The sequence below is a fragment of the Lissotriton helveticus genome, chromosome 11 (assembly GCF_964261635.1).
Source record: "Lissotriton helveticus chromosome 11, aLisHel1.1, whole genome shotgun sequence".
Lineage (NCBI taxonomy): Eukaryota > Metazoa > Chordata > Amphibia > Caudata > Salamandridae > Lissotriton > Lissotriton helveticus.
Genome location: NC_136072.1, coordinates 330,016,449 through 330,038,008, shown reverse-complemented (window position 1 = coordinate 330,038,008; position 21,560 = coordinate 330,016,449). Strand labels below are relative to the sequence as shown.

Below are 21,560 nucleotides of genomic sequence, written 5' to 3'. Positions count from 1 at the left end.
TCTGTCTTATGTCAAGAATTAAGCCCAAGTGGGCAATTGGATGTGCTGACTATGGGATATGTATAGGATGCATAATTAACTCCTCTTGCCCCCAAGTGGGTGTATCAAACTCACCCCCAATGGTGTGGATTATGACCCTGAAATCCTGTGTACAAGAACACACCACTCAATCATAGAAAACTGAAATTCTGAGATAAAAATCTATATAATTACTCTGTATATACACCAGATAGACTCTGTTTCCCAAACAACCAAGCTTGTTGACTCCAATTTCTCCAAATATTCTCCAGTGCACTATGCCCATCTCCCACTTGCAGTATCCACATCCCCCTGTTGTCTTAAATTAGCCCTGTATGAAAGGTTGTAGCCACAAAAGTGACAAAAAGAGTGCAGATGACAGAAGAAAGAAGCAGAAAAATAGAAAACGAGACAACAACAGAAGAAATAGCAGGTCAAAACAGGTTAACATTTTGAACAATTTACAAGCACCGCAAAATGCTATAAAAATTATTATTATGACAAGAGGCCCTATTATAGGACAGACATGAAGTGTTTCATCCTAAATGAATTCCTAATCACTGTTGAGACCTGCAGGTGTCTTAGTATTCAGTTCAACGATATATCTTGACTAGAGTCTTCTTAGGGCCGTCTTCCTGTCTCCTCTTCAGTTATGAGTTTAATTCTGTCTGCGTCAAAGAAACTGAGGAGGCTACTTAGTTTGTTATGACATTGTGCAAAGTGTCCTGTAATAGAATAATGTCTGTCTTCATGGGTAATGGCCTTTATATGTTCTAATAGCGTTTTCTTTATTGGGTGGATTGTACTCCAACATACCAATGACTGCAGGGACACATGAGAACGTACACAGCAACATCAGAGTTGCAAGAGAGAGATTTCTCAATGGTTTTCTCTTCCCCTGTGAAAGGTGAGTTGCATTCGGATGTATGTTTACTATTCTTACATGCTTAGCACCTTTCCTGGTGTTAGTCCGCGAGTACCCACTGATCCGAAGCCCTGTGGGAAAAAACCTCACACACCATGCCCCCGCCATGCAGGCCAAAGGCCACATGCAGCGTGGTTTGCATGTATGCGGTGGGGTTGGCTGCAGGGCCCTGTGGCTATCCCCCATCGCCAAAGGCCAGGTGCGATTGTGGTTGTATTAATGCACTGTAATTATTTATTACTTTAAATTAAAAGAGCCATAGAAATTCAATGAAAAAACAGATGTTACAGGGATATTATAGTTAGGTTCTTTTTTTACCCACTCAAACCCCATGGAAATTGAGCAGTTATAGCTATGCTTATAGTTATACTTATCTGAAGAAACTATAATTTGTGCCATTAAGTAACTTTAGGCCACAAGTGATAGTTTCTTAACCTAAGTATAACTATACTTAAAACTATAACTGCTGAATTTCTATGGTTTTGTGTGGGTAATACATGAACCTAACTGTAACGTCCCCGTTATCTTTGTTTTTACCAGTGAAAATCTATCTATCTATCTATCTATCTATCTATCTATCTATCTATCTATCTATCTATCTATCTATCTATCTATCTATCTTTCTCTCCCTCGCTCGCTCATTTTCTCAATATACATATAAATATATATCCCCAGTAGGTAGTTATAGTTAGGACCTAGTTTCCATAGGAAAAGCGTTTTTTGTTTTCTCAATATCTTTGGCGCCAGTTGACTAATCTTTGCGAAATTATCAAAACTAGTGGCCCGCTCCGGTCAGCTCCCGTTTAGAAAGTTTCGGGGTGATTCGACAAGCGGGGGCTGAGAAAAAGGGGGGTCCCAAAGCGTGTTTCCCCATGTAATTTTCCATAGGAAACTTTAGACACAGCTAAAGCCCAAACTGCTGAACGGAATTACACCAACTTTTGCAAAAAGGTAGGTCTTGTTTCAGAAAGAGCCCTTTTTGTTAAATGGTGTAAATCCGTTCAGTAGTTCCTGAGAAATTTGAAAAATAAAAAGTTTTGATATCTATGGACGCCGTGGAGTCGCGACCCCTCCCGAGCACGAGCTTCACTGTGATTGGCTGCCAACACTCCAAACCAGGAAGTGTTGGCAGCCATCTTGTGACTCTGTTCTACAGTAAAACAAAGTTGAAAAACAAGAAAAGGAGGCAGGGGAGAAAGACCCTGACCCCCTGGGCCTGCCCAGGGGGTCCCACATGGACCCCCAGGTCCAATAAAAGCATTAAAAAAATATATTTAGAAAAATTTGCGCTGGGGTCGCGAATCCCACCTAAATTCTTTAAAAATATGAAGCGCGGGTGGACCAGGTCCCAGGGGCTTTGCCAAAAAATATTAGCGGAGGCCTGTGCAGCCCCGGGGACTGCCACCTTCCCGAAGCTATGTTTATAATATGCGGGAGGGCACGCAGCCTTCCCGCAGCCCCGGGACCGCCACCCCCGCCCCTTGTTTAATATGTGGGGTGGCCTCCAAGTCCCGTGGACCTCCACCCCCGGTGCTTTTCTCAAATATTCACGGGGGCACACAGCCTCCCGGAGACCGCCACCCCCGGAGCTTCTTTTTTTAATACAAATAAAACCTTTTGGGGGTGCTCGAGCCCCCTCCACATGCCCCGGAGACCGCCACCTCCCCGGGTATGTGGGGGGGGGCTCGGAGCACCACTCTCCAATGCAGCTCTGTGGCGCTTACTGGAGGTAGCTGGTGAGCTAAGTTGGCCCTCAGGGACCCTCAGGATTCAAGGAGACTTAATCACCCAACTTAAAACGCACCACAGGGCGCGTTTGCACACTTGTCACATCAGGCTCCGCCCCCTCCCTGCACCACAGTGGTGCGTTTTAAGTTGGGGGATTAATTCCCCTTCAATCCGGACTTAAAAGGGATGTCATAGTTCGAAATTTGCATTAAAAAAACATTGAAATTCAGAGAAAAAACATAGGTTTCAGGTACGTTATAGTTAGAAATTAGCATTTAAAAAAACCTTGGAAATTCACTGAAAAAAACATAGGTTTCAGGGACGTTATAGTTAACTGGACATTCCCCTCTTACAAAATCATAGAAATTCCACTGTTATAGTTAGTTCAGCTAACTATAACTTGCGCACCCCCAATGCACTGCTCATGACGTCACATATTACATCATTCATGACATGGTCATTGACATCACCGATGACATCTCAAATGACTATATATATATATATATATATATATATATATATTATATATATATTTATATATATATAGAGAGAGAGATAGAAAGATAGATAGATAGATATAGATATAGATAGATATAGATATAGATAGATATAGATAGATAGATAGATAGATAGAGATAGATATAGATAGATATAGATGTCCAGAGTGTAACATGCTATTTATTGCCATTGTTAAGTGTGGGTTGGAACCATGACTCTATTTCAGAATTTCATCATAATGAAGTAGACCAGTTGGGCATTGTGCTGTTGAAGTAAAATTGCACATTAAGTTGTTGAAAGTTGTTCCCAGCTCCATTTAGTTGTTCAACAACACATTTGTTCATGCTAAGACCCTGTCTGGTCAAATTATGTACTTATTTAATAATTTATTGATGACCTCTTCTCTGAACACAGGACTTCACTGGTTACCTCCAGAAGCACGATAGCGTATTGACGGAGCTGGAGAGGGCCACTAAGCGACTGAAAAAACTGGAGTCTGTCTACAAGGAGTTTGAACTACAGAAGGTTTGCTATCTGCCACTCAACACATTTCTATTGAAGCCGATCCAAAGGCTTATGCATTATAAGCTGATCCTGGGAAGACTGTGCAGGCATTACCAAAAAGAGCACCGGGACTATGCAGACTGCATGGGTGAGCACTGAAATGTATTTGGGAGAAAGAAGTTGCTAATGTTACCCAATTTACCGTAGCATTAATTTAAAACCTTCTTTTTGGCCATCTTTGAAAGCCTTAACCTTGGAACAATACTTGAGGTAGGCACATTCATGAAAAGTTTGTTTTATCTGAAGAGAAGATGGTCAACTCCAATGCTACAACCCCACTCACATGCTAATATTATTAAACCCTTAACTGCTGGGGCTACTCCCACCCCTACCCCACTCCCCATGGTTGTGCCTTATTTATGCTTATTTTTTTTTAAAACATCTGTTTATTGAATTAAAAAGAAAAAATCACTTACACACAGGTATGTATTACAATGTTCCCACAGCTTTGCAGGTTAGCAGCATTAGATCACTCTAAAGATGTGTTACATACATGGTTTAACGTTGCTGCATCAGTCCATGTTTGGTGTCATTCCAGCAGGTTTTTTGATTAGTTAATACCAGCTTGGTTGTTTGCCCATATTAGACTCTCTCAAACAGATGTTTATCATAACCAGTTTGAACAGAAATAGCGATAACTTCTGAGCAATTTACGGCGACTTCCCTTCAGTACATATTAAGAGATATCTATGACATGCGATTACCCCCTTGGATTTTGTTGTACTGTATCAGCTAAGCAGGCATTGCGTACGGAGTAATTTGTATAGCTAGCCGTTGACAAGCATTTTCCAGCAGTTTTGGGTCTTAGGGGGATGGGATAGATCGTAGCTATGTTGAGTAATTTGCAGTTAGCCGATGCAGTGCTCTTGTTGGTTGCGTACGTACTGTGTGCATGATACTGTTGGAAGCATCTACAGGTCCTGCCTTATTATAGCCTGTCATCTACTACCGCGATGCCTCGGGAACAACGAGTGGGGATGGGGGGCTGGGCATTGCAGATCACCTGCGCAGCAGGGGGAACGTCCGTGTTTGACCCCTTGTCATGGCTGGCAGAGTCACCAGTTGGGGCAAGAGTCTCCATGCTGTCTGTCCGTAGCTCTTGAAACTCTTGTAGTATGGCTTCCCAGTTCGTTGCGATAGGTTCTTTATGAAGGCCACAAATGTCTTTTACTCGAATCGCTTTGCCTTCCGCCCTGGTCCACACCAGCAGCGATTGACTCCATGCTGATATTACAGAGGGATCCAGTTTCTTCCAGTTTTTTGTAATCAGTCATTTGGCAGCCAGCATGCGTAAGTCAAGGAGGCAAGAAGTGACCTTTAGCTTCTTGCCTCGAGGGTAGAGGTGTAATATACACTCCTCCCCAAGTGTATTCCAAATGGTGGCCCATAGTCTTCGCTAAGGCCCGCAAACTTGATGCCAGTAAGTGTGTAAGGATGGACAGACCCACAACATGGGTAGTAAGTCAGCTCCTGGGTGCTGACATCTGGGGCACTCTGTGTCTATTCTCCTATAAATCTTGTTGATTTTTTTATGGAGTAAGGTAGGCCCTCCGGAGTATATAATGTTGGATAACTCTAAAATGTGAATTACGTGGTATGTGTATGGGGCTAAGCAGCGCCTCTGTCCACTACTTGTCTGTGAAAGGGTGCCCCCTGTCTGCCTCGCACTTCTGTCTAACAGGTGTCATTGATCGCACAGTGTGGACTCGAAATGATTCTGCAAACCATCTGGTAAGGTGTCAACCACTACCCATAACATGCAAGTATTGTATGGTAAGGTGTGTAGGTCGTTCTGTACTCATGTCTCCCCATTTATCTCTGAGTGCCGCTAGAAGAGAGTGATATTGTAAAAAATGACCAGGCAGAAGGCCATTCGCATCTGACAGCTCCTCGTATGGTAGAAGCACCAGTTCTTGGTAAAGATCTCCCAGTGTTTGCACTCCGGAGGTTAGCCAGTTCTGCAGCGGCCACTTAAATGCCTCACCGAGGTATACCGGGCAGTGACAAAGCCGGAGCGTATGGAATTGTTGCGTGTGTTATATACAAACTTCTCCGATTAGCTTTGTCCTCAACCTTAAGCAGTAGCTGCTCAGGCTGCTTGCACCTGACGCATTGGGGGAATGTGCGGAGTATGTCATTGATGGACCTAGGTGAGCCCTCCATGGCAGTATTAGACATTTGTAGCCCCGCCGTCCACTTCGCCACCTATTGAAGTTGCAATGCCAGAAAATATTGATCCATATTGGGAACTGCAAGACCGCCTTTATCGGTCGGTAGGTAAAGTTTTGCAAGAACTACTCGACAGCGGGATTCATTCCAGATGAACCCCCTCATCCCGGTTTTGAATCTCCTGAAATGGGCTGGTGCCACGTACATGGGAAGATTAGTAAAGTAATACAGCAATTTGGGGAGCACCACCATCTTCAATAGTGCAGTTCGGCCCTCAACTGACAGTGGGAGCGTGCCCCAGAAGGACATTTGCGAACGCAGTGCTGTAATTACCCTCCCTAAATTGCCCTCTAGCAGGTCCTCCTGTTGATGATAAATACGGATTCCTATGTATCGAAACGTATCAGGCTGCCAGGGAATACACCCGTCATTGTACCGGAGTACATGGTCTGTGTGCCCCTTGCTAAGAGGTACAGGTAGGATTCGTTCCAGTTGACCCTCAGCCTGGATAATGCAGCAAAAGTCGAGAGTGTGTGAGTTAGTGTAGGTGGAATGGAGCGTATGCCTTTGAGGTAAACCATGATATCGTCCGCATACAGATACACGTCGTGCGTGCCGTCACTGAGGGGAATACCCCACTCCATGCCCTGCGTTCTGAGTATTACCGCTAGTGGCTCTACTGCCAGAGCAAATAACAGTGGGGCTTGGGGGCATTCCTGCCAGGTTCCACGCCCGATTTGTATGGGTTTAGATCTGTAGTAGCCTTTCTTCACTCTAGCTGTTGGTTGCATGTACAATAGCTGAACTAGGCAAAGGAATCCACCTGTAATTCCAAATTAGTTAAGTACTGCAGAGGTAGTCTCACTCCAGTGAATCAAACACCTTTTCCAGGTCTAAGACCAGGCAGCCAAAGCCTGGGAGAGTAGGTGGCTACTCTAAAGAAGCGCCGGAGATTCAATGACGTATTACGGGCTGGGACCAAGCCATTCTGATCAGGTCCCACCAGTGCCGGCACCAGTGGGGCCAGACGATCAGCGAGCATCCTAGTCAATATTTTGTAGTCAGTGTTGAGCAACGCTAACAGACAATATGAGCCGAGCTCCGTTGGGTCTTTGTCTGGCTTGGACAGGGAGACGAGTAGCACCTCTCGCATTGAGGGGGGAAGAGAACCCGTGTCGAGCAAGGTGTTGTATAGCTTTTGCAGACCAGGCGTTACTGCATGCGCCTAAGCTTTGTAATAATCACAGGGAAGGCCGTCTTTGCCCAGGGTTTTAGCCTGTGGCTAATGCCCGTATTGCCACCACAATCTCCATGGAAGTGATAGGTTACACTAGCTCTAAAAATTTGTGCCTGGTTCAGGACCGGAAGCGTGATCTGGGAAAGAATGGCAGTTAATTGTGTATCATTGAATGTGTTTCTTGATGTGTATAGGGACTTATAATAGCACGTCAGTCCGTGTGTATTTCAGCTTGTGTGTAGAGTAGCTGACCAGCGATGTCTCGGAGGGCAGATATAGGTTGCGTTATCTGCTCTTGTCGTATGACCCATGCTTGAAGACGGCCCGCACGATCCAAGTGCGCATATACTCTGGCTGAGTGCGCTGCATAATTTACGCATCTAAGGCGCTCAATAATTCTGCAAGTTCTCCACGTTTCGCTTCAAGAGATGCCATACTATATGGATTGGCTGCCCAATTTACCTCCGAATCCATATAATCTCTCTCTCTGCCCTCCCCACCGCTACCTCCAGGTGCCTGTGAATGTTTCAGTTGATACCCAGGCATATACCCCTGATGGTCAGCCTAAACTCCTCCCATTCCGTGAGTGTATTTCCTGCCGACCCCTCATTGAGTTCAGAGTATTCAGCCGTAGCTGCACCCACTGCTTCCCAAAATGGTGTGTCCTCCAGGGCTAACGGTTGGAGACCCCATGGGGGTATCACTGGACGAGGCGCCTCCCATTTAAGAAGTGGCAGAAGGAGGTTGTGGTCATAGTGTGTGCGACCAGAGTACTTTGCATGCTGTATCATGGGGTGAAATGCCGGGGACCCCACTATTCAATGTGCACATGTAGGCTGTGTGGGGCTAAGTTATGAGTATGTTCTTGTGTTAGGATACTGTGTCCGCCATAAGTCTGCCAGTGACCAGTGATGCATCCAATCTCTCAGTGCCCAAATGTTAGTCGGGGAGTGTGTACCAGTTAGCGGAGGGAAAGATTGATCTAATGTCATGTCAATAATGGCATTGTACTCTCTCCCTATCAGCCATGGATGACCTCTCCACCCTGCCAAGACAGTCGACAGAGAGCGGTGAAACAGTGCCTGGCCAATATTAGGGGCATATATCATTCCCAATAACAGTGGTATTCCGTTTAGATGGGCATTTATTAATACCTATTTCCTGTTCGGGTCCGTTTTAACCTCTTCCACTGCAAGCAGGGTCCCCGCCCGCACCTAGATTAATGCTCCTCATGCATATGAGGAGTAGCCAGTTGCGTAAACCTGTCCCTGCCTACTGCATCACAAGCGTTGCGCATCCAGGAGCGTCTGGTGAGTCTCCTATAAAAGAGCAATTTGGGTGGACCTGCGCTTGAGGTAGGAGCAGACTGAGTATTGCTGTGGAGGTGTATGCATGCCCCTCACATCCCATGTAATTATATTGCGTGTGGCATTGTCACTGTAGCAGCATGTGATTTGCACTGACCCACCCCCCTGCTCAGTAGCCGCATGCCCGCCCAAGTATGTTGTGATCATGGGGGAGGATCACAGTATTTAGGACTATATCTAGGACAATATTGCTTAGTAACTAGATAGCTAACACTACAACTAGTAAAACGCAACTCATCCAACAATTTTGGAGCAGATATGGAACAGGGATCGGCCCAAACTGGTGTATCACCTTGTGGTAACAAGCGTACTCCCCCATTCATGGTGGCCTTGATATGCATATTGGGCGAAGGATGGGGGTGATGTTCACTATGTCCCTGTGCCCATTTGACTGGATAGGCCATTGGCCAGTAAGGCTTCCTGTGGTCTCACGCTTCGGTGTGACATCAGTATGCGTTAACAGCTGAACCCCTCCCTACGTGTGGTTTCCAGCTAGTGTTGGCTGCAGGGGAGAGGGGGAAATGGAATGGAGGGGGAAGGGGCCCTTACAACAGTCCCATGCCCACGGGCAATGCAGAATGGGAGTCTGCGGTTAGCCATGTCTTGAGGGATATTTCCAAAGGTGTGGCCTATGAGGTCAGATAATATGATCAGTGTCTGTGGCGTCACCTCTGGTGGTGTTGGTGTGTCAATCTCTGAAGTGTGTTCTATTATAGAGACCGCTTCACTTGTAGATTTCTCTCTGTCATTGTCAAGGTCCGAGGTGTGATGTGCAGTGCCGCCGCTGGAAGTACGGCATGTCTTCGCTCTGAGATATTTTACTCTAAATTAGTCACCGCCTCCAGTTGGCTATTCCAATTGATGCATCTCCGCCTGCCGCAATTGTGTCGCTGCGTGGCCCCAGGAGCTCTCTCCACCGCAGCAGGCCACGTCACTACCGCTGCATGGCCCGCCAGGTCTATCCAGTTCCACCCATCTTTCGGGTCTTCGAAGAAATTAGTATTGCCATTGTCCACCACATGAAGTTGTGCAGGGAAGATCAGCGAGTATTGCATGTTCATTTCACGTAGTCGCAGTTTGGCTGTCAGCAAAGAGTTTGGTCTTTTCTGGACCGCTAAGGTGTATTCCGCGAACATCGTCCATACCGCACTATTCACTTTGATCTCTTGCATAGGTCGCGCTTCGCATATGATACTGTCTTAGTCCCTGTAGTTAGGCAGTCGAAACAGAAATGGTCTGGGGCTGGCACCCGGTGCGCCCGCTCGACCACAAATTGCGCAGACAAGTCTGTCTGGGGCATCTATTTGTGTAGCCAGCTCTCAGTAAACTTCACAGCATCTTGCCCTTCGGTCCCTTCTGGCAGTCCAATTACACGTTTATTATTGCGATGTGATCTGGCTTCCATGTCCTCCACTCTGTCTTCTAGCTCAGATATGCATTCCAGAAACTCTTGCAGTGTAGCAGTATGTTCCCGTGTGGCAGGCTGCAGTTCTTCCAATTGTAGTTCAGCTGCTTGTTTGCAAGTTTACGCTGATCGGCCCACAACTGGTTAAAATTAATAGATATTTTGTTTATTTTACTTTTGTTTTTTCACTGGAGTTTTATATAGCGTGAACTTAGCCCGAAGGTATCGGGTATCAGAGTGCTTTACATTAGCACAAGTTGTGTTACTCAAGGACACATTTTTTTTATTAGGCACGGGGAGATTAAGTGATTTGCCCAGAATCACAGGATGTTGAGCTTCAGTGCCGAATCTCGAACCCGTTTCCCCAGATTTGAGGTTGACCGCCCTAGCCGCTAGATCACATCCTCTCCCCTAGACTTTCAAGCGACATCCGCATGTTTTCTAGAGCCCCGTCGATTTTCTCCATTGCGGTTAGCACATTGTCTATCTTGTCGTGTAGTGCCATATCTGTCTGTGCCGATTTGAAGTGTGAGTCACATTCTGGGAGTTTCCCGATGCCTGGGGGAGTCTTGATGGGGTTGATGGAGGGTGGGAGCAGAGACGTCCCATCACTAGTTTCTGGGCTGTGAGTTTCTGTTAGTCTATGAAGACCACTGAGTAGCCGTGTGCGTAGTACCTAAATCTCACACCTCAAATTTCAAAGGGCCAGTGCGGTAGAGTGACAGCCCCACACCACCACTGACCCAGTATGACTGCTCATTAAGCCGATAGGAGACTGATATGTATGTTCTCTGTCTCAAATGCCATTCAATATGTCACCTACGTGACCCCAGGTGTGATGCACCTCATCAGCTCTCACACCAGCAGCAAGGCACCACTATGGGTCAATGCTGGGTGGCAATAGGCCACAGCCGCTTTCTCCAGGCGCCCCCATCCCGTATCCCACCACCCCTCAAGCTGCTATATTATCTGAGCTTGCTTTCCTTTTTGCAGTGTGAAGCCTTGACATCTCTATCTAAGGAATGGCAGCTCCAGCAGGCGCTATCGGGCGGGGTTCCCGTGCTTTACACCAAATGTATCTTAGCAGTGGGTCAAGAGGCCGCCACCAGGCCCAGACCAATGTTTTTAAGGGTTCAGGGCTACCCCAACTAAGCCAAGCTCCATTTGGCGGGTATTGCCCCACTCACTGTCAAGTCTGTGCAACATGTTCTAGGCACATCAGGATTTACCAGGGCTCTGCGCCTATCAGTACACAAGTGGCGGGGAAAAAGTGGGGTCCCCTCGCAGAGGAATGGTGTGCGGGCACTGTGCTGCCCACGTCCACTTAACTCCCGACCTGGGCCCGATCCGGTCCACGCGGCCCCCACCGCCAGATGGAGGCTTCAAGCAGGTAGTCAGTGAACAGACTCCGCAGCTCTCCCTACTGCGCCCCACTCGGTCTAGGCCTGGTTCGGCCCCCGGGCCCGCACAGCCATGCCGTTTTGTGCTGGAGAGAAGGGGTGCAGGGGGAAAGCTTCCTCCCCAGGTATGAGTAAAGAGATGCCTCCAGGACTTCGGTTCCATCCAGCCTCCGGGCCCCCTCAGCTGCCGCAGCACCAGAATGGGGGAGGCCTCCAACCGCTAGGTAGGAGATGGGCAGTGCTCCTCTTATGCCTCCAAGTCTCGCGACCCAGCCCCCGGGCACGCTGACTCACTTCCACCCAGGCAGAGGGTTGCAGGGTGTGGCAAGAGGGGTCCCGCCACCCCCGGGTCCCACGCCTCACAGTCTAGGCTTGAATTTACCTCTGGGCCACCCAGCAGCAGACGTGCAGGGGGAGGACCCCGGTCAGTGACCTGGTACAAGAGGCAAGCAGGCAGCACTCACCTCTCGGTGCTCGGCAATTCAGCTACCACTGCGCAGCCCACCACGTCACGACCCCTGCCCATCTCAGCAGCGGCCCTCACAGCTCTGGGGCTCCACGCCTTCAGTCAGCGCCCATCAGGGCGATTGCCAACGCGCAGGCCACTGGTCGACTGTGTGTCATGCGACGCGTCTGACCTCACCCAGTCAAGCACGGATAACTGTTTTCTCCCTCGCAGTGCCTCCAGACCGGGCCCCACACAGCAAGGATTTGAGTATGAGCTCAGCCTCTAATTCAGGGTACCAATGCTTTGTAGTGACTTCATGAATAGCACAGTGCTCCTCTCCAAGCTGCGCTCACGTCCCCGGGGCTGCGATCGACAGCTCACTACTCATAGTATCGGTGGGCAACTCAGCCGTGGGCTGCGTTCTCTGTTGGCTTACAATGCTGGAGGCCACGTGCCGAATAAGGTCCCAACACGAAGTGGGCCCAGGGCAGGCACCGCTCTGGCTCCATCAGGCACGGCCAGCCTCTGCCTTGTTCAATAGGTGACTAGTAGAGCATCTGGGAAGGATTCGCCATTCGGTTAGTGCAGGATGGCGTCATAGAGAACCAGCAGGCGAGGATATATATTGGATGTAGGGAAAGAGGTTAGGAGCTTCAGGCAAGTGCGTCCACCATCTTGACCGGTTGGCCACGCTCCCCCATGTTTGAGCCCTTATTTGGCTATTTTAGTTAGTTTGACCTTAGGGCTCCATAACTTTTTTCCCACTTAAGAACATTAAATAGTCACGCCAAATTTGTCTCATTTGTTCCAACATGCTGGGGATTCTAAAGGTACCCAGGGTTTGTGGATTCCCCAGGAGGGGACTGAGGAAATAACCATAATCTAGCTACATTTTGAGTTTTGTGGGGAAGAATAGGAAAAACGTGCTCTGGATAAAAGTGTATGTTTTTTTCCGAAAAACGTTATCCAAAAACTGTTTGCTATGCTAAAGTTACCATCTTCCCAGCTTTCAGGAACATGCAGAGCTGAATCACAAAACCTAATTTTTTTGGAGCACCGTTTTGGCATTTTCCAAAGAGGTAGTCATATTTTTTTATTTTTTGTGCTTTCAACCTACTTCCAGTTTGTGATGGAAACCAGTATAAAACTCATAGATAATCCAGAAAAGCTATAGATTTCTGAAAGTAGACAAAATTCAAAATTCAGCAAGGCACCATATGTGTAAATCCCTCAAGGTTTTCCCAAATAAACTAACTGATAAAATAAAGAAATATTGTAAATGAGTACAAAAAAACGGCCATTTGTGACAACGTTTTAATCTGTAAAGTTTTGTCATGATGGACGGTTTACAAAAGCAATATACCATCACATCCGCTAGACTCTTCTGATTGAAGAACCTGAGGTACCCAGAGCCAACAACTGAGCAGCACCATGCAATGTTTTTTCATTCTGTACCAAGTATAGACCTATTCATATGGTAAAATATGTAGAGTGAAAACTGTGTATCAAGGAAACCTATGTATTTCTGAAATGGGCACACAATAGGGAGTTTAGGAGAAGTGGTTATTTGTACATCTCTGAATTTGTGCATTCACATACTAGCATGTGATTCGGAGGGAATATTTCAAAACAGCTTCTTTCTTTCCCACTGCTTTACATTTGGAAAGCACACATGCAGCAAAGTCCAATTGAAAATAACAAATGTTCTACTGTTCTATGTTCCCACATGTCTTCTGATACAAATGGTACCTTGTTCGTGGGTAAGCCTAGTGCCCGTAACAGTAAACAGCCAAAATGCAACATGGACATATCAAAATTTTCCACTGAAAACTGACCTTTCTTACCCAATGTGGGTAGCTGTGGATTTTGGACCGTAGCTCAGCCGGCACCTGTACATTTTTTCAAACTAGACCCTGAGGGGAATCCAGGGTAGGGTGACTTGCATGATTCTCCTGAGGTTTTCTTAACCAGATCCCTTAGAGTTCTCAAACTTTGACTAAAAAAAAGAAATTTTCCTCAAATTTCTGTGATGGAAAGTTGCGGAATCTGGGGGGGGCCACAATCCTTCCACCTAATATTTCACTGAGTTTCCTGTTAAAAATGGTACCTCACTTGTGAGGGTAGGTAGGCCTAGTGCCTGCGACAGGAAATGGCCCAAAAAGGAACATGGACACATCACATTTTTCCACTCAATACGGACTGTTTTTTGCAACGTGGGTAGCTATGGATTTTGGGCACTAGGTCAGCTGGCACCTAGGAAAACCTAGCAAACCTACACATTTTTTAAAACTACACACCTAGTTGAATCCAGGGTGAGGTGAATTGTCTGGCTCCCACCAGATTTGTTTTTTACCCAAAATATCTTGCGAGCCTCAAACTTTGACCAAAAAACACATGTTCAAGGCATGTGAGCTGTAGATCACATGCTTTGCATACTCCTGCCATCTAGTGTTGGGTCCGGATGCTTGGAAGTAGTTTCTGTTCGAAGTCTTTCCAGTCATTGTTAGATTGTTTTTTACCGCCATCGAGTTCGGACGGGTATTGCTGCGCTCTGCTATCGATCCTCAGGTCCACCCTCGGTGCGTACTCTCTCTACTTCAAGTGTATTGTTTTGAATGCATTTTCTCTTTCCGCGGTTCTATTTGAATTTCAAGAAACTTCGACATTTCAACCGGAACATCTGTGGGCCGCCTTCCGATCATCCGCATCCGTTCAGCTCCTCGTCTATGGAACAGACTCCATTTGAATTATGTCCCATTTGCTATGCAAAATATCCGCATACAGACTCTCATCCGGAGTGTAATTTGTGCTTGTCCCCGAGCACAAAGAGCAAGACTGGGATGCGTGTCGATCCTTCAGGTCGACGAACACTCTCTGTGAGCGTCGGGTTTGATGTCAAGAGATGCAGTGGCAGCAGTTGGATGTCACACCGGACCTCTTCGGCGAAGACTCCGAACAAGAAGAAGTATCAGCGGCAGAGGAGGAGATGGCTCCAGCTGTGCCTGACTCTGGATCAGACTTACGGATCGACCTCAAGGACAAGGATGGGCTGCAGGGACAAGGGGACATAAGTACCAAAGACACCTTCTCCCCCCTCCCACCATCCCTAAGAAATCTAAGGCTTCGGCACCACCTCCGCCTCAAGGCCAAGGTCGGCACCGAGACTAGGTTTCCAATGCACCACCTCATGGCTTGGCACCAAATCTCTCTGAAAAGCCTTCCGGCTCGGGCGGGAGTCGGCCAAAGCCCACTTCCAGGCCGAAATCTTCCAGCTCGAAATCCAAGATGGGTTCTGATCCATCCGAAACCTTTGGAACCGAAACCTTTGACACCGAAAATTAAGAAATATCCCTCGGAGTCGAAACCCTCTGCACCGAAACCCTCTGCACCGAAAGGACATTCCAGCATTCAAAACGCCTCTGCACGCCTGATTATCGACATACCACGCCACAGCCACATCACCTCCCACCTTGGAAACCTGCACTGGTTCCCCGTCAACAAGAGGATTTCTTTCAAGCTCCAAGGCACTCCACAAGACCGGCCCAGCCTATCTCAACAGACGACTCTTCTTCTACATCCCCAAAGGCCAGCTCCGTTCCGCCGATCTCCCCCTCACCACCGTCCCTCGCATCCGAAGAACAACCACCGGCGGCAGATCCTTCTCCCATCTCGTCGCCAAGACCTGGAACACCCTCCCACTGAGCCTACGACAGACCCAAGACCTGCTGACCATCAGGAGGCTACTCAAGACCTGGCTGTTCAACCAGTAGCGCCCCCCTCTTTTATCCCCCAGCGCCTTGAAACCCTCACAGGTAAGTAGTGCGCTCTACAAATTCTTGATTGATTGATTGATTCATTGAGCTCAACTCCGAAAGCTTTGGTGCTAAAAAGCAAAGGAAAAAAAACCTTTGGTTCCAAAAAGCAAAGATCCAAACATAGACACCGTACCTCCTAAACTGGGTCCAAAACAGAAAAAGCTGTATATTCACCCTGACCTAGGGCATATCCATGCTAGAACACCATCTAAGCACAAGCTTTCTGAGAATGATAGCGCATGCAAAAGTCCTCTCGAGAAAAAAAGTGTGGCTCTCAAGAAAAAAAGTGTGGCCACTAGTCCTTTCCATACACTTCCATCTCCTCCTCTTCCCTCTCCACCACAGCTTGATCCATTACAGATTACACCGAGTCAGTCTCCTCTACCTCATTTTCACACAGGTGACACTGACGATGACGTTGCACAATTACCAGATCCTTGGACGGACTACACAACTTATTCTCCACAGGACACATCCCAGATCTTTATCCTGCCAGGCCATCTCCACCTGATGACAATCTTTTTACCAACAGCTTATTGCTAGAGCAGCAGAATACCATGGAGTGGAGCTACATAAAAAGTCTTTAGAGGAAGATTTTCTCTTTGACGCTGTAGAATCCCATAAGTCCAGTCAGACACTGCGTATGCTCAAGGGTGTGTTAAGGCACACAGATTATATTTTTAAAGATCCTGTCCGTGCCAGAATCCATACTCCTAGAGTAAATAAAAAAATATAAATGTTCCCTCATAGATCCTATTTTTATTAAGGGTCAGGTACCATTTGACTCTTTAGTGGTATCAAATGCTAGAAAGGGGGCTAACTCTCAAGAATCGGGGAATACCCCTCCCCCAGATGAAGAATCAAAGCTTATCGATGCTTTGGGTAAATGGGCGGCTTGGCAAGCGGCTAACCAATGGCGTATCGCTAATACGCAGGGCTTACTAGCAAGATACGATAGAGTCCACTAGGACAAAATGGAACAATTACTTCAGATTCTCCCAGAGGAGCCTAAGGCAAAGTTTCAAGATTTAGTCCAGGAAGGCAAACTAATTTCTAATGCCTCAATCGGATGCACTCTAGATGCAGTTGACACCGCAGCTAGAGTAGTAAATACTAGCTTCTTACTACGATGAAACGCATGGTTGGGTATATCAGGGTTCAAACCTGAAGTCCAACAATCTATCCTGGCTATACAAAACATCTTTTTGGCCCTGAAGTCGATCTAGTGCTTAAAAGAATGAAAAAGGACACCGATGTAGCAAAATTAATGGGAGCACTTCAATCTCCCTCCAATAGAAGTTCCTTTTGGCTCTCTTTTTTTAGGGGAGGGTCCAAGTTCACAGGCACTGACCAGAACACTTCCTCCTACAAAGGCAATTCCCAATCCTCTTTTACAACCGGGTTTTCAGAAGAGGTTATAGCGCAAACAGTCTCAGGGGTAGAGGTAAAAACAACACACCTCGCACTTCCCCTTCCTCAAGCAAATAGTGACTTCCCATCACTTCCCTCCGACTATCCCACACCTGTCGGAGGAAGATTCAAGACTTTCTCCCCATTTGGAAATCAATAACAACTGACAAATGGGTGCTTGTAATTATCCAACATGGTTATTGCCTGGAGCTTATCAACAATGCTCCAAACATTCGTTCTCGGTCTCACAAAATACCACCAGATCACCAGCACTTGCTTCAACAAGAAGTGCAATCTTTATTACTCAAAGGGGCTATAGAACCAGTCCCAGTTTAGAACCAGGCGTTTATTCCCTTTACTTTCTCATTCCCCAAAAAGACGGCTCCTTGAGACTTATTCTAGATCTCAAAGAGTTAAACAAATACATATTTTCAGAGCACTTTCACATGGTAACTCTTCAACAAGTACTTTCTCTCTTGCAGCAGGGCGACTTTATGTCTACTCTAAATCTAAAGGACGCCTACTTTCATATTCCAATTCATCCCACTCATCCAAATACCTCAGTTTTGTGATTGCAGGCAAACATTACCATTTCAAGGTATCCATTTGGCAACACCACAGACTTTGTACCACCTGGAGTTGCCACACATCTGATAACAATGATACCCCTCTTGTGTGCATGGGCTAAGAGACTACCACACAAAAGGCCCTAAACATCTACATGGAGATATCAGCAACAGGGACAGCTGCTGTGGCCGTGCTGGACCGCCACCCATGGAAACCTATCAGCCACAGACATTTATGAAGACTAAACACCAAGGGTATTCTACGGTGGTGTGTCTTACATAAATCCCACAAGATTTTCTTACATATAATACCCTGCAAACCGCAAACATTGGCTAAAATCAAGCTTTTCCTTACATTTCTGTGATAGAAACTTCCGGAATCAGGAGAAATACATAAAATACCTACTACTCAGCATTTTCCCATTTGTCCCGATAAAATGCTGTCCAACTTGTGTGGCCAGGCCTAGTTCCACCAACAGGAATGGATCGAACCAAGGTCAATGGGAGTACCCCTGTGGGGCCAAATTAGGGGTAATCATCCCCATCTGCCTCCCTGAGGGGCAGAAAGACTGCTGCAACTTTTTGTTTGGTGGGGCCATGGCCATGTCCTTTGTGGGCAGCCCCCAACCCTATATATATATTTTTTTAATTCCATGGTGTCTTGTTGGCTTTCTGCCCCCGCTTGGGGGGAGATTGGGGAACACCTCCATCATCCCCCGGGAGGCAGAAAGATTGTCTGCCTTTTATTTGAAAGTGGGGCTATGACCACGCCTTTGATGGGCAACCTTGATGCCTATAATTGCTTTTAAATATTCCCAGGTGCCTAGTGTCCTTTCTGCCCTCCTTTGAGGGGCAGGTTGGGGGTCATCGCCACCATGCAGAACATGGGTGTATGTGTTTGATTACCTTCAGATGTTAGCCGCGAGCCTACGTAAGCTTCTTAAAAAATGAGTACCCTATTCTTCTATTGGATCCTGGACCCTAAGAAGTTTTATAAGTTTCAGAATACATTCAGTTAATTTGTAGCAGTTCACGTGGATTCAAATCAAAACTCAGTCAATCTTCACTGTGGTAGTTTAATTAACAGATGCATTTTAAGCACTTTTCATTGCTCCTTAGTCTCATGTGATTGTAAGTAATGTCCACCATTGGCAAAGCATGTCTATTTAGGGGCAGAGTACCTTCGACTAGGCATTGGTGTTCTCTATGATCTCCTGATCACTGGCTGTTCTTCCTCACTGTCACTTTGCATGCTTGTCTCTGTTTCTTTGTTGACGATTTTTTAGGATGCATTCCGGCTGGACTGTTCCCATGAGGCACAGGGTCAAGACTGATTTGCATATAGCCGTGTCTGAACTGGGGGTGCGAATTGAGCTAAAGAACGATTATGGATTCAACCCAGAACCGTGACTGGGGATGAGTGTCTGAAAAGTTTGTGCTCAGTCCATCATCTTCTTGTGTTTGCATTCTTCTGACAAAACCACTCTCAGTCTCACCCTTCCTTTGTCATCTTCCTCTTCTCTACTTCCCTCTTGGCCCTTCTTCAAGATCGGAGTTGTTGTTTACAGTTTCTTCAACTTGATTCACTGTGGCTAGTCTTGGCTCATTCACTGCAGGATCATAGATTGTGTCAGGTTGACTTAGAGACACTCAGGCATACTCTTTTGCTCCCCCGAGCTCCCCTCCTTTCAGGTGCCCTGGAGTTTGACTCTGCAGATTAGTGGTTGTAGTCATCACCTCTTCCCCACCTTGTCTCACTCTTTTTTTTTTTTTTTTTTTTAAAGATTTGATTGCAGATTGCACAACTTACACAGCTTATATGTCGACAGCCCGGGGGATCAGCAGCAATTTTTTTTTTTAAACTAAATAAGAACATGTGCAGCCTTGGTAAGATCGCATTTCTGTTCATGTGTATTGGATTTGGGGATAAACAGTAGTAACTTATAAATCCCCCCACCCCACCCATCTGCCATAGCCACTCATCATCTAGCCAGCTCACGATTCCACACAGTAGAACTCGTTGCGAATTCCACACGACCCACACACCACCCTCCATCAATACTTGTCATCAGCCTACAGCCTGAAGCGGCTCTGCATATAACTTTTGCTATCCAGCACAAAAGCTCCCATGTCAAGTCCAACGCCCAACACAGCAGTTCACGTGGCAGTATCCCTACAGTGATCCGCACCTCGTGATTCCAGCCAGTTCACGTAAGGTCCCCATATAAAGCTAAAGGCCTTAACCTGCTAGGCATTAATTCCCAATAGTGGGATAGTTGATCCTTGCAATATGTGACAGCATGCAGCCACCCAGCCACCGCAGGAGGCTGAGGCTTCTTCCAGTGGATTGCCATTGGCGCTTGGCCAGTAGCAGCAACATGGATGTGACTTTGCGAGAACCCCTTGGGATGTCTAAGACAAACCCCAGCAGTGTAACCAATGGTAAACGACCAAATTATAGAATCCGAAATATAGAATGAACAGAATATCGACTCCAAAATATAGATAGGACAGAATATCGAATTACTAAAATATAGTCAGTCAGAATATCGAATTTGGGGTATCAAATATCGATTTCCATACTATCGAATTTAAAATATCGATTTCCATAATTTCGATTTTTTTTTTTGTGTGTAATGTATGGTATTATATGTCTTAAAATTATGTATTAATTTTGAAATGTATGTTACATTTTTTTAAAGTAATGAATGTTATGTAATTTAATTTTTGCGTAATTCAATTCCGTAGCGGGTTGTGGGTTTACAGGGGAATAGGGTGGGAAGTAGTTTAATTATAGTAAATTAAATATGATTTTTTATTTATAGGTTTTGATAATTAATTGATTGATAATTTTTAATTGGTAATTAATTTTTATTAATTGGTAATTAATTTTTATTAATTGGTAATTATATTAATTGTATTATTTATTTGGAGCTGGTTGTGGGTTAATAGGGAAATAGGATGAGAAGAAATGTAATTGTAATAAAGTTAACATTTATTTTTATTTATATGTATTGATAATTATTGCTTGATAATTATTGGTAATTCATTTTTATTAATTGATAATTATGTTAATTGTATTTATTATTTAGAACGGGTTGTGGGTTTATAGGGGAATAGGGTGGGAAGTAATTTAATTGTAATACATTAAATATTTATTTTTATTTATATGTATTGATAATTATTTATAATTAATTATTAATTGGTAATTAATTTTTATTAATTGTTAATGCATTTTTTTATTGGTAATTAATTTTTATTAATTGGTCATTATTTTTAATTAATTTTGTATTGGTATTGATAATTAATATATATTTTTTTTATATTAAATCATTACTTTCCCTACTGTTGCACTCTCTGGAGTGGGAATAGTAATTTTTACCCCTACCCTATCCAACGCTTTCCCCATTGTTGCACTCACTGGAGTGGGAATAGTAATTTTTACCCCTACGTTATCCAACTCTTTCCCTACTGTTGCACTCACTGGAGTGGGAATAGTAATTTTTACCCTCTCAATATCCAACAAATTCTCTACTTTTTTTTACATTACATTTATTATTTTTAGATTTTAAGATTTTTTACATTTTTTTAAGTATGTTTTATTTAATTGTTTTTAATATTTAATTAATTTTATATTATCTTTAATACATTTAAAAAATTCGATATTTTTAGTTAACTATATTTTTAACATTCTGTATTTTGGATTCAATATTTTAGTACTTACCTGTTTGTAGATGAGGTTTCTATATTCTGTACTTCGATATTTTGGAGTCGATATTTTGGGCATTTTTTATTATGTCCCTCGATATTAAGTCACTAAACCGTAACCAACGGTGTAAGTGGTATCTGCACAGTAGTAATGTCTCCAATGTGTCTAACTACATCCAACCAGAACTGTGCTATTGGTCTGCAGTACCATGCTAAATATATGAATGTGGTGTCCTGAGATCCACATCTCCACCATCTAGTGTCTGGTTGTAATCCCGTACGGTGCAATTGCACCGGTGTAC

General features: G+C 45.2%; 1 protein-coding gene across 2 annotated transcripts in view; it reads left to right on the top strand.

Moving 5' to 3' along the window:
- Positions 1–21,560, top strand: part of FARP2 (FERM, ARH/RhoGEF and pleckstrin domain protein 2) — a 1,696,743-nt gene that overhangs the window by 1,420,250 nt on the left and 254,933 nt on the right. For both annotated transcript variants that reach the window (XM_078665691.1, XM_078665692.1), the window contains exon 18: positions 3,584–3,821. In XM_078665691.1, the coding sequence (XP_078521817.1) occupies positions 3,584–3,821 (238 nt within the window). The remainder of the gene's footprint in view (positions 1–3,583; positions 3,822–21,560) is intronic.